The sequence below is a fragment of the Melopsittacus undulatus genome, chromosome 3 (assembly GCF_012275295.1).
Source record: "Melopsittacus undulatus isolate bMelUnd1 chromosome 3, bMelUnd1.mat.Z, whole genome shotgun sequence".
Classification (NCBI taxonomy): Eukaryota; Metazoa; Chordata; class Aves; order Psittaciformes; family Psittaculidae; genus Melopsittacus; species Melopsittacus undulatus.
In genome coordinates, this window is record NC_047529.1 from 80,293,795 (window position 1) to 80,307,904 (window position 14,110).

Consider the following 14,110-nt stretch of genomic DNA (forward strand, 5'->3'; position numbering starts at 1 on the left):
AGGCAGTCCAGTTTTGTCCCTGCTCTCCAAACCTTGTATTTTCATGTGTGAAGAGCTAAATGAGGTATCTGTAGCTTCTGATAATACCTTCAGCTCTATAAAACAAACCAGACAGCTGAATAAATGTGCAGAATGTCCCAGATGCTATCAACCAACTGGGAACAAACGCCCTTGGGGATATACACTGGGACTCTTCTCTCTCTCCCTGCTTTTTTTTTTTTTTTGCACACAGAGAAGTGGGAATTTATTTTACAAGAAACAAAACACATAATTAAAACTTTTCCTGGAGCTTAAACTGCCCATTTTAGCATACACATTGTTCTAGAGTGTTCTTCTATGTAATTTTGGAAGTTCAGAATTCAGAAGGAGAAGAAAGGAACGGTTTGTTCACATTTCCTATTTTTATTTTCTATTTTCAGAACAGGATGTTGGGTGATAAAGAAGAAACCGCCACCCAGGCAGAATGCAAATTCACATGTGCTGTTACCACTGGCACTATGCTCAAGACCCTGAAAGTCCTGAACAAGCAGGGAGATTACACCACCTTCTGGACAAAACTTTCTAAGTCATGCATACAGTTCGCTTCATATAATGGATGGGAACATGCCATGGAAGTGGTGTACAATTTACTACTCCCAGGTCCAAGCTCATGTTTTACCTCCACTTGAAATTTAGAATTTTCCTCTTTTGCAGAAAACTTTCATAGACAGAAATTCCTCTTGAGAATATTATTTAGGGAAAGCACCAAGCTGCTTTGGAGTGTGCGGTGAAGAGACAGCATATTTGGAGTCTCCAAAAGTTTTGAACATATGAATGTGTTTGAAGTTTTCCCAGATTCTGTTTTAAGAAAGTAGCAGATGCAAGGAAGTGATACAAAAAAATATCTTATCATATAAATTTAATCCAAGCTGCTTTTATTCTCACATCAAGAGTGCAGATGCTTGTGGGAGAGAGAAGGGTTGTGCATTTGCGCACCAGAGATGAGCAAATATATTCTCTTTCCACATATCAGTCACAAACTTCTCCAGGAAGTACAGGGCATGAGAAGCAGGCAGACTATTAGAAGCTGCACGTCACCTGTCCTAATTTTTCCTTTCCTTTCATTTTGTGCTGAACAAAGACACAATATAAGATGATCACTATTTAAGGACACGGCACAAAAGCCACTGCCTCTCCTCCATCAGACTTCTTTCAACATTTCTTACCCAGAATTTTTGCTCTTGGAGGTTGTGCTGGCAAACACTAGAAATTCCAGTTTCTCAGAGGGAAAAAAAGAACAGTGGGATCTTCCAGCCTTCCTTTTGCTTTCTTTGTATCACAGCAATTTTTCCAGCAATAACTTTCAGTTCCAGAGCATTTCCAAATGCACAGCATCCACATCTTGCCAGAGCAGCCCAAGAAAAGGGTGAGAGAAAGGCTGCCACAGGAATTTAGTACTAAAGGTATCTATCTACTTAAGACAACAGGGAGCACTACTAACGAAGTGATGGCCTGGAAGGGGGGATAAGGAAAGAAAGAAAAGCCTTTCTCACCCTTCCCCACTTGCAAAGAGTTTTGTTTTCACAAGGAGTGGGAACATGCTCTTTCCCACTTCCAGCCCAGGAACCATGGGAAGGCATGCCCCATCTTCAGTGCTGCCCTGGCACAGGAGCAACCTTCGACACTATGCAAGACTTCCACCCTTTTCCTGACTCCTTCAAATAAGGCTTCATCATCTACCTCATGGGATTTCAGCCTTGCAAAAAAGACAAAAGTCAGTATCTCTCTCCTTACTAAGGTTAAGGGGAAGCTTATAAACAGAAAATGTCAAGACTCTCACTAGCACTCATGAACAGAATGGATTTAAAAAATCAGCAGGATTGTATTACCCAGGATATTACTGCTACAGTTTAAAACATTCCCTGTAAATGTGATTCTTCTGGAGAATAATATTTTCACTGCATTTTCAAAAAAAAGCACATTTTACGGTTTACCTGTACAATATATTTTCTTCCAGCTGACAGTGTGAGGAATTTCACTGAATAAAATTCACTGTTTGAAAAGCTTAACCCAATCTTCTTGCTTTAGACTAAGATGTCCCCATTCTCCACGCTAAATAAAACTTTCAGGAAACAATTTTTTTTCTTTCCCTGGTATTGGGAAGGGGTGTTTTTATAGGGCTCCTGGTGCCAAAGAAAATTTATGAACTCCTGCAGAAAGGTGAGAGGATATGGGCTGCATCTGAGGTAATAGAAGACCATTTTATAGCCTATTCTTTGACATCCTGTAAACTTTTACCCCATACTGCAGAATTTGACAAGGCAGTAAAAAATATCCATGTTTTGCTGTCTATAGGTAGTGTGTACTTCTCTACCACTTAAACCCACCAGGATACAAAACCAACACGTATGCATTTCAAAAGAAACTGTGTAAGTATTCTGGCCACCAGCCAGGTTACCAAAGTGAGCTATAGCCAGCAAAAATGCACAGGACTAGCAAAAATGAACAGCACTGCCCAATTATTTTTCCTTCAGTTGTGCTCCTGAAAGTGAGGGGAGATGTAAAGTTATGCTATAGCTATTTCAGGCCTTTCAAAGAGTTAAGGAATAATACCAAATTTGAAGTAAATATAATCCAAGGCTCTCCAATTGGTCCTTATCTGCTCCAATGCTAGGCAAAAAAGAAAGAAAAAAATTGGAGCAAATGTTATTGTATTAGCAAAGAAACCTACTAAACACAGCAAGATTGTTTATTATTATTATCACTTATTCTACCCATCTATCGATCCATTTATCTATCCTCTAATCTGCCTGCCACCCCTCACCCCCACTCTTCCCTTTTGATCTCATGTCAAGGGTAGTTCTAGCTGTCAAGGCAGGAAGACTTTGCCACTTTAGACATGACAGACATCAAAAAGAGAGTGCTTTTGCAATTCTTGACTTGGTACCAACATTAAGAAAATAGTTTTAAAGAGAGAGAGGAAAAGGAGAAAAACAGGAAGCCTGTAGCTCTAAAATATTCTGCACGATAAAGCCAGACTGGTTCCAATGAAAGCTTTAGCACCACAAAGAACTTTCACATTGTTTTGCACATTGATATAAACCACGGAAGTCAAAATATTTGACATAGGGATTAGCTAAACACAACGTTTTTATTAATGCAATGAATAAAATTACCTTCCTGGTGTCCTCTGACACTAAAATTTCCTGTCATGCAGAACTGCCAACTTCTTTGAACTCACAACATTTGAGAAAAATTGGCGTGTGTTTCAGATGTGACACCGTCGAAAAGAAATAGCCATCAGGGAACAAATACACAGCAGCTGGCAAGCAAAATATATTAAATATCTCAATAACCGTTAGTGATATTGTCCAAAAAAGGTAGTTTTTTTATTTCCGTTTTTAATTTTTTTTATATTTTACCTTTCTTCAGAGTTTCTTTCTGCCAGCTTATGTATAATAAATTATTAGCATCACCAGCAATAGCACTCAAGTATGTATTAAGCAGCTACCTTTGTCATCACGTATACAGACATACACACACACTTTGTGCTCTCTGGTGTAAATGTTCCATTATCTATCTGATCAATAGAGCCACTGTGATACTGACCTTGTGCTTGAGAACAATAGCTGCAGGGTGTTCTTGAAGGTAAAAAGGCTGCTGGTTTTGTTTTCCAGCTAGGAGGAGGACTCTGAGCAAGAGGTCCTTAGTAAATGTTGTTACATGCTGTCTCGGATGAGAAATTTTATTAGACACAGAAGAAACAAAAAGGCTTGAATATGGCTTGCACAGCTAAAAGAAAGAGATTAGAAAAAGCTTCCAGATTTCCTGATTTCTATTAGCAGCGACCTACAATGAAGGCTCCCAATATTAAGAGCTGCTCTTGGATGGGAGATGTAGTGATCTGGTGATCACCCAAAGCACCTGTAACAAAGGACATGAGTCCCAGCTTTGGGAAGAAGAAAGGGTTTAACCGAGAACTCCTGCAGATGTATCTTCAATGCACACATGATTTCATGGGTTTGATAACATTCAACAGTTTTCTTCCTAAAATGATAGGTAGCTGTTTTAATTTGGTTTATATTACGATGATGGTGGGACAGCAATCACCAATGCTCTACTCTGGTTTCTAATCTATTAAGGCAACACTGGATGGAAATTGCCTTCCTTCAGTTACTTTTTGCTTCAAAGCAGCTCTACAAATCCAGTTTTTGAACTGTGTCTAATCCAGAAACTCTTACTGCAGTGGACTTCAGTGCAAAGATTCACTGACCTGGAACTGAAATCACCTTTAACTGTCCTTTTCTCATGTCAATGCATTCAACTGATAAAAGATAAGTTCTGGAAAACCTTTCTTTATGTGAAAAAAGGAAAGACTGCTGTAGTATCTTGGGTGGAACAGCAGGTCAGAAACCAAAACCTGTCAATTGTATAGGTTTAATCTGCAAGTATTAGTTGCAACAAAAGGTCACCACACAGCCGGGCAGAGTAACATCTCTTCTTCCCAGCACTTCATGATGCAACAGCAGAGGGTGTTGCAGATCAGGTCTAAGGTACTCTTAGGAGAATGATGTAGGATTTGTTGCACAGCACTTGGATTTTTTTTTCCCCTGGCTGATTCTGTTAAATTTTTCCTAAGCATTAGCACCAACTCAGAAATAACCTGAAAATAATTATGACCCAAAAAAAACCCCAAACAAAGTCATGTATGAAAAAAGGAGAGAGTCAACACAAGGAGGCCATTTCCTTTCTAGTTTTCCTTGTCAATAAGTGAAGGGGAAAAAGTAAAACAGAAGTTTAATCCACATGGGGAATACTGAAGAGGTAAATCTTCAGACATGACACACCACCAGTCTTACACACTAACTCCCAGAGGAAATCACTGTCCTGAAATAAGGTGTTAAATCTACCCTGGACACCAGAATAAACGCGGAGAAAGATCATCCAACACTTAATGATTCCAGGAGATTGCTTATTTCACACCTAATGAAAATCGAGACCCTGAGTGCTATCTGTTAGCTTCCCCCACTGTACGAGAAGTGATCTATGATGAACAGAACAACTGAGGAAGTCCTACAGAGTCCCAAAGAAAAGTCTGCTCATTGCAAAAAGAGCATCCTTACACTGATCCCCTGCTTCTCTCTTGTTTAACATTCCCATGGGAAAACCATGGAGACTAAGTTGCGTAAGTCTTTAGGAAAACTTCCACATACTACAAACCCAGGCCTTTTTTGTTTTTAATTTACAAAGAAATGAGAAGTAACACTCTTCCAAACCTGGGCACTGTTCTCATGTCAATACCATACCATGCTCTTCTTATGTCTGTTATTGAACAAAACAGCTTTACGGCTGGACACAGCACCAGAACAAAGTAACACACCCCCCCATTCTAAATAGCTGCCTTAACCGCTTTATTGAAAGCAGATAATGACCCAGTGAAATTATGTTCAGAGGAGGAAAGCCATGTTTTCCCTGTAATATCCATACCATTGTTAAAAACAAAATCTTCAAAGATGCATCCTGGGGGCAGGGATTGGTGGACAGTCACACAAAATTCCTGGTTACAGAGAGAAACCCATGATTTCTCCCAAGTGACATTTTACTGTGATAGCTGTTCTCAATCAAAAGCCAACCATCATCTGCATGCACTGCAAACAAAATTAAATGTTCGATCCATGTGTTTTTAATATACAACTTGGTACAAAACACATTTCAGTGGCTGTAGGCATTTCACACTGACATGAATGCAACCTTCTTGCACCAAGTAAGAAGGGAATTTTTACCCCACCCTGTTTCGTATGATGTTGACAGCCCAACCAAATGTAAGCAGGAAATCAGTTCTGCTGGAATGACATGCACAGCCCCAGAGAAGCATCGTATTTCTTGGTTTAGGTGTAGGACACAAGACTGCCTTCTAATGAAGTCAGCAATAAATAAGTACTGGGAGGAATGGACTGATGTAGAGAAGACAGAACCCTTTCAGATTGACTGTAGGGTGTAAATTAAGGGGTAGATTAAGTGCTCTCTATTTTCATTTCTCTACTCAAGTATCCTAAGTCTTTTTCCTCAGCATGCCATAAATACACATTCTTCTTTGTACTTTACCTAAACTCAGTTCCTGAACTCAGACCCTTAACTGAAGGTTCATTTCAACTCTTAGTCAAGGTTGAGGGAAAATAAATATCCTGGTGCTAGAGAATCTCTGAAGTGCCCAGCCCCCCAGACCACTTCTTGCAGGTTTACTTACATAGATGTTGCTGACACTATTTTGAGCATATTTTGACAGTATTCTTTGACAGCTGAGTATGACAGAATTAAAAGATAAGAAAGCCACTCCAGTGGTAAACGGGAAGCTTTCTGGCATGTGACAAGGTCCCTGGAGCACTAAGTGCTTGCCTGGGAATGAAAACTACACAGCAACATTGAGGAAAAAAAGCAGAATATGTGCCCTTTCGCATCAATCGTATCTGCTCCCTGAAAGGGAGATAAATCTCTTCACTGACTAAACAAGACAAACATGGACCTTTCAGCAGCCTCGCAGATTTTGCCAAAGTTTCTGTAAAAATAGCTTTTTAATGAGAAAAGTTACCTGGGTTTTTGTAGATGCTAAGCACATCCTTGAAATAATGAGGTAAGAATCTTTCTAATAAAAGCAGCACATCCTCCAACTCCTCCAGAATGCCCACAAGCAGGAAATTCTCATTAACGTTCAGCTTTGCTCTTTCAAGGGCCCATTCACCAGGCTCCCTGTATGAAATTAATGGAGGGAGAGAAAGGGAAAAGAGGAGAGGGAAAACAAGTTTAAATATGCTTTTATTTCAGAAATTCAAGCCAAGGACACAACTGAATAAAAAAAATATATTGTGCTGCACTTCCAACAGAGCATAAAAAGCCCCCACCAAACCTGAGTGGCTTACTGAGCTTTCCTGTACATCTAGAATTGGTTTGGCATGTGAAAACATGATCACGTTAGAAAGACATTAATCAATGTGTGGAAATACTCCATTCTGAAGACATCTCTCACCAAGTTGTTTGTACATTCAGACGTATGAACTCCTGTATTTCAACTCAGAAGCATGACCCATCTCATAGGAGGATGACTGTCCTAGGTGATGAAGGGTGCTAAGGGGTGGCAGTGTCCCTGAACCACATCAGGAGAACTGTTGCAAGCAACCACTGCCTACTGTTACTCAGTGAGTACTACACAGGAGGCTACTGGCCTGCTTCCCACCTTGTCCTTCCTTTTAACTTTTGCCAAAGTCTCCATGAGCTTCCCTTTCCCTTCCATTACCCCTGACAGCCCTGTTGGCTCTGCTACAGATTTCACATTTGTTTGCTCTGAAGATCAGCTTAGGGTTATTCTACCTTTTTCCCCAATAGGAGAAGCAGCAGAACACCAGTAAAACTTTATGCTTCTTTCTTAGTTCCCTGGAAGCAGAATTTGGCTAGACAAGCATAAGAATCCTAAATCCCTTAGGCTAACTTATATTAATTATGTCCTGAGAGGAGCAGTCAGCATTCATTTTGATAGGGGATATAATGCCAGTGTCCCAAATTAAAGGAAATCAGCTTTTTTCACAGGGTCCACCTGGTATGATGAATACCTGAGTCACATATGCTATTGGAGAGTGGCTGGAGGTTGCACCTCTTCTCTGGCTCCATTAGGCTATTACAAATTCTATGCAATAGTCAAACATTTGTCAGAATGTCTTTTGATAACATTTATAAAAGCTTATTACTTCGTACTCCTGCTAGAGCAGATCTGGAGCAGGTTTTTCATTTCCTACCACTTTCTGTGCACTGGTTCATTTTCTTGAAGACCAGAGCATCTTAACAAACCTTTTAAGATTCCTTCTTGCAGCTCCTTGTGAGACTACAAAGCACCTGAAGGAAGGGCGTGATAGGAAACCCAGCTATAACAAGCTACAAAATGGCACTTCAGTACACTGCTTAGGAACCCCATAGAGCTATGTGGTGAAAGTACTCAGGTATGTGACTGTTGTTAATGGGATTACTCATGCACACAAGTTAAATATGCAACCATAAGCATTTGCAAATGAGGCCAAAATACATTAAGAAAAAATGTGTAATGAAAATGAAGTCATGCATCTGTTTTGCTTCTTAATCATAACTTCACTTATGCCAAAAAACTAAAGCAGGATTTTACAACAAAGATACTTAGAAACTGAGACATAAGAAGGAAAGCGTTTTCATGTGTTATTACTACTCCAAAAAAGTATGGCTTTGGAAAGAAATTTTTAAAAACATCTGCAGTTGTCCCACTCTGGAGAAGCAGTAACAATAAATAAATAGAATACCTCAAAGCTGAACAAACCTAATAAAGAACATGCTGTGACCGACAATATGAAAGTAATTGAAAACAGGAAGATATCTAAAATTATTTACATTTGTTACATTAAAGTTTACTATGCAGAATCAATAATACAGCAATATAAGAACAGACACATTAAGAATGAGCTAGGTCAATTACAGCAGTATAAGGCTGCACATTACAAGTTTTAAATATGATAACTATTTCCTACATGGACATAGAAACCTGGAATTACTCATATACAGACCTCATATGAGTATCTAAGCACAGCTAAAACAGGTATTGCAGAACTGCAGTGCAGTAAAATGAGTAATGAGCATACACGGTCACTGCCATTCTCACCTTGCCAACCCAGAAAAAAAATTTCCACATAAATATGTCCAGATTCAATGAATTATTCAAATATTGCATCAAGAAAAAGGAACAGAAGTACATTTGCATTCCCCTCCTTACACCAACACATATGCATGCAGTTGCCACATCCAGTGCTACATTGTACTTACACTTTTCTCTTCAAGTAACCATTACCTCTTTCTTACTGGTGGCTGACAAATTGCTGGCAGTAGCTATTGCTGAACAAATTGGGATACCTTGTATATATTTACCTGCATCTTGGATGCTGTCCACAGAAATAGGGTATGATGTAAAACAGCCTAGGATTGGAACATTCAGGGTAGTTTTCAAGGATACATACATTAATGTCCTGTGGGGGAGGAAAGGAAAAAATAATTAAAGAGAGGTTGAACACTGCATTTTCCTTTCTCTATCAACCAGTGTTTTATCTCGTATTTTTTAAAGTCATATCAGAGTCAAAGAATTGTGCTGAGGTTATCCCAGGTATCTTAAAAGTCATCCACTGATCAAAGTATCTACTTCTAATATCATTAGAAATATTCAGGAGGGGGGAAAATATGCAAACCCCACATACTTTTTTTTCTTACTGCAAACAACACAATTATTATATCGAGGTTTCCCTGTGTTTCAAAGCAGGGCACCTGGATCAACTTCCATATTGAGTTATATTTAAAATATTCAGGAGATTATTTTCAGACACTTCTAAATACACCCGGGAGAAAATCTGAAGTAGCCAGAATAAATCGAATTGAGACAAACAATTAATTAATTTTTCTTTTCCCATTCTTTTCTCTTTCATTTAATAACAGGAATGATCAAACATAAGCTGCAATTTCCACAGCTCACTCTTGACTGAAAAACATACATCACTTTTGATTACAATTCTGTTCACTCGTCAGATGTTCAGAATTGAGCCTATTGTGTAAACCCCATTGAGAAAAGCATTTATTAGAAAGTATTTATCATTTTCCTAATTTATTGTTCATCTAATAAGAAGCTATTTATCATTTTTCAAAGACTAGGCATAGCTACTGAACCCAGAGGAACTGTATTCCATCTCTACCTTTACTGTAGCGCAATGATAAAAGTACCTGCAAGCTGATGGAATTGTGCTATCCCTACCTAGTCTAATTGACCCTTATTCTGCAATAGAATAAGACCCACTGATTCCAAAGAGATGTACGGGACAAGGAAAAAAGTGGCAGACAAAATAAGCAAAAATGAAAGGATCTCATCTTTGCAAAACCTTCTTTCTTATTTCAAGATGCGTGCCTTTATAATGCAATAAGCTTGATGCACATCAGTATCAAGCCAGTGACTAATCAAATCCATACTTCATCAAGTAAGTAAAATGCGACAGAGAATGCTTCAGTGGGCAACAGGCCCTCTGGAAGACAGCAGTGCTCAGCAGCATGGGAGACATGGAGAGCATCCACTGCTCTCCCAGGGCAGCATGTGGTACAGGCCTCCAGCCACAATATCTCTTTTCGAGACCTCAACGCAGAAAAGCTATTCCCAGAACTTCAGCCCTCATGCCTAACTTCACTAGTCTCACTTTTGGGTCTGTAAGCCTTTTAAAAAATCTGAACTGTCCTGAGAGTACCTAAAATTAGGTTCAAGCCAGCCTGCCCTTGATTGATGGATTAACTGAAAGGGAGAAACACCTACATAAGATTTAAAATTCATTAGTAACACCCAGCCAAGAAACATTTGTCTTTTCTCTGAAAAGAGGAAACTTTGAAGTACTTTTTGTAGAACAATAAACAATTTTCTTCAGTTAATCTCTTTAACTCACAGCAAATACTGTACCACTTACAAAAATAGGTGACCTTAGCTTTGAGAGCTTTCTTTTGTCCTTCCTACTATAAAATCCTAGGGATACTGGAGGAAATAATAAGATTTCTTTGTCCACTAGAATTAACACCTAACTTTTTAAAAATAATAAATAATTATTTGGCTTCAGAGCACTCCCTATTTCTTGATCCTTAGGATCACAACCATAAATTATAAAACCACCAGATTCTACTATGGATGTATGCCTAAAAACTTAAAATGAGGAATCCTAATTCAAATAAAGACATCCCTTGTAGATATATTTCCATGAATCATCCGTTATCTATGGGAAGTCATAAAACCAGCCTTTCTCTCACTACCAAAATGAAAAATACAACATGTTGTCTTTCCATGCCCTGCCCTTGTGGGATATTGCAGCTTCCATGAAGCCAAGAGACCATGCTCACAGCTCAGTCACAGTGAACACTCCTTACTTCAGTCTGAAGGTTGCAGATGTGAAGCTGAGGTGTGTCATGAAGGCTACAGAGGAAGCAGTGACCTAAATAAATACCTTTCAAGTTTCCATAAAGGGAAAAGAAATGAAACGATGTGGAAAACCAGTGAGTGAGCCCAGTCTAGGATGACCTCTCCTGCTCACAAGGCTGTTCTTCATGCATCACTACAGTCAAGAGGTGCAGTCTAGTCCTCACCATTGCCAGCCAAGGAAAATTCTCCTGCTCTGCTGAGAGCCTCTGAGAATCCTCTCATGGCTTGTAAAATGTTTTCTCACATACTTGCTTGGTGTTTGTGAAGAAGTCAAACTGACCACTACATCCTGAGGACAATGTTGCATCATACGAACTAAACACAACCACGTTGGAAAAAGGAATATAAAATCCGCTTTCTCTGACCCCAGCAAGGGAGTTCTGGGTGGCTACAGAATGATGGGGAAGAAAACAGAAACATGACAGCTTAGAAAAGGGTCCAGAGTGCAAACATGGAAAAGCACAACTTTCTACTTTGTAAGGCTGCAGGAAGATATTGGAAAATCAAGGTAAAGTTGGCATGAAGGTTTTCAAATATAAATGCAACATGTTTTACTAAATCCTATTTAAGAGCATAATATTTACAGATTTTTTTATGGAAAGTAAACTATAACGCAACACATTTTTGACCCTAATTAGAGGTGGTTTTACTTCACTAGGTGGTATTTAATGTTTCAATTCAACCTCAATTAAGTATTCAAGTAACACACAACAGCAAGATAACCTTATTTCTTTCACATTCTGAAGAGATTTGGTATTTGTTTGTGCATCTATGCCAACGACACTGGCAGCAGAGGGCTGTGGTATGGGCATCACCTCCCAAACCAGCACTACTAACACACCTGAAGCAAAGTGGCTCCCAGCCCATGTCCTTGCGGTACTGAGCCCCTCCAAGGAGGGCTGCCAGGTGGAGTGATTTGCGCCAAACGGGGTGGAGTGATGGTCCTCTAGAAATGACAACTTAGACAAGTCTATCGGACATCAGAGGAATGCTGCAGAGCAAGCAGCTGGCACTTTGTGGAGAAGCTCCATGAGACAGCAGAGCTGATTTGGCTAACCAGAACATGGGTTTCTGTCCCCAGACAACCCCCTGCACCAGCTATGATTGTCCCTTCACCCCTCTACAGGCTCCACCAGCTCAGGAAGTAGAGGAAATCCTTTGCTTTCCCTCTCTGATGCCTTCTACTCTTCTACCAGAGGCATGAAAAAAGCAGAGGATTCTCATGGAAATGCCACGATGTCACCCCAGCACTTCAGCTGCACAGGACATGTCCCCCTCCAAGCAATTCAGGTCACATTTAATGCCACTGTAGCAACTGAGAAACAGTCAGAGCATGTGGCCATTTCACCCCAGCACTGACTGTCCCCCTATGCCCAAATTCTGACACCTTTGCAAAAGCTACCCGTGCTCCCAGCATCTTCATCTGTGGCACCATGAAATCCACACATGCCAGGGACTTCTCTCTTCTTAGCTACCTGGCAAATCTCATGTAGTTACTGACAAGAGAGCAGAGGTGAGCCTCGTGTTTCACTCTGAAGGGTATCAAAACTGCTGCAAAAGAGGACTATAGCTGTAAGAGATATCCAGGCTAATCCTCTGGTGGGTCCATGCAATAGATTAAGGTCTGCCCTGTGAAGACAGATGTTACAGCAGATGGAGGCCAGTAACAGGATTTTGGGAACTAGAGCATGGAACAAAGAGCATGGATCACCAAGTAGGTAGAACTGTGCTCCCCAAAGACAACCTCTTGTAGCTGGCTTTAACCACTACTTTCCTGCTTAATAGTCAAAAGGTATGTTATTTTAACTTCAACACCTGCAGCACATTTGAAAGCTGAGTTAAGATCTGCATTTTAAAATCAGTTTTCAGTCACAGATAATATCCCCTTTCAACTCTTTATCGCTTGGTGCATCTGCTTTTGAAGAGAGATACTTCTGAGTGCTTTTGTACAGCTCCTGAAAGGCTGCACAGCATTTCACACCTTTGCAGGTATTCAAATTCCTTTCCTCCATGTACTTTTCAAGAGTTGAAGTACACTTTAAAAAAAAACGAAACAAACAAATCCTTGATCTCTTTAACTCCTAGAAAACCCTCGTGATCACTTCTTCAACTTCTCTTTGCCTTCAGCTAAATCATGTATTTGACAAAAAGCAGAAGCAAAAGCAACTGGAGGATGAAGAGCCCTCTCGTCACCATACTTCCATAAGGCCCAGTGCACTGCTAGAGAAGAATACACCAGAACAGCCTGCACAAGAGATCAAGATAATATCCTGTAGGAAGTTTCCAGGACTCCTAGCACACTGGATGAGCATCCCATACAGCCAGCTCATTTGATTCAGGCTGCTGTCCTCCAGCCATTTTATTTAAAGATTAGCTCAAAAACAGAAGCTGTCCTGTAAAACAAAGTGCTCTTATCAATATGTTGATGTTTCTCCCTCCAAAATATTTTTTTTCACACTTATTATTATCTGGAAACAGATTTGCTTCCCTTCTCCTCTTTTCCAATATTTCAGATGCTTCCTACTACCATCACTTCTGTAAGTGAATCATTAGTTAACACAATGGGGTGCTTACCTACAAGCTACAATCAAGTCAACTACTTGAGGATGACTGGCATTCCTAGCAAGTAAACAGAAGTCCTGGGGCCAGAGGGACAGTTGACAGCATGCTGTCAGTAGCCAGGGGCTACAGAGGCCAACCTGGCATCTTGCAGAAAGTCCCTGGGAGCCCCTGGAAACAATGATTAGACCCTACTATGTTTAATCTAAATAAAATTAAAGGAAAATAAGAATTTTTGTTCATTCTCTAGCATGGCACACTCGTAAGCAGGACTGCTGCACTTTCCTCTTCTGAGTCTCCATCTCAGAGACCTGATGGATGGAGAAGCCAGGCCAGACAATCCTTCCCTCCAGTTCACCAGTTCACCAGACATCTTGAGAAGGGGTGGAGGAAGCTGCCTGCAAGTTGCTAGTTGACTTGAGAAAGTAAAGTTTAAAAAAAGTTTCTGGTACTTGTGATAGAACCTTGGAAACCCTGGAAACAGGGTTGTTCAGTTTCACCTCCAGGGAATGAGTTTTTGACAAGCAACATGTTTAGACTGAAACTGACCTTACCTCTGTACCCAAA

At 40.0% G+C, this 14,110-nt stretch overlaps 1 protein-coding gene across 2 annotated transcripts in view; it reads right to left on the bottom strand.

The window, feature by feature from the left end:
- UST (uronyl 2-sulfotransferase) overlaps positions 1-14,110 on the bottom strand; it is a 194,417-nt gene that overhangs the window by 24,818 nt on the left and 155,489 nt on the right. For both annotated transcript variants that reach the window (XM_031049854.2, XM_034061059.1), the window contains exons 6-7: positions 8,917-9,014; positions 6,569-6,726 (exon numbers count right to left, since the gene is read on the bottom strand). In XM_031049854.2, the coding sequence (XP_030905714.1) occupies positions 6,569-6,726; positions 8,917-9,014 (256 nt within the window). The remainder of the gene's footprint in view (positions 1-6,568; positions 6,727-8,916; positions 9,015-14,110) is intronic.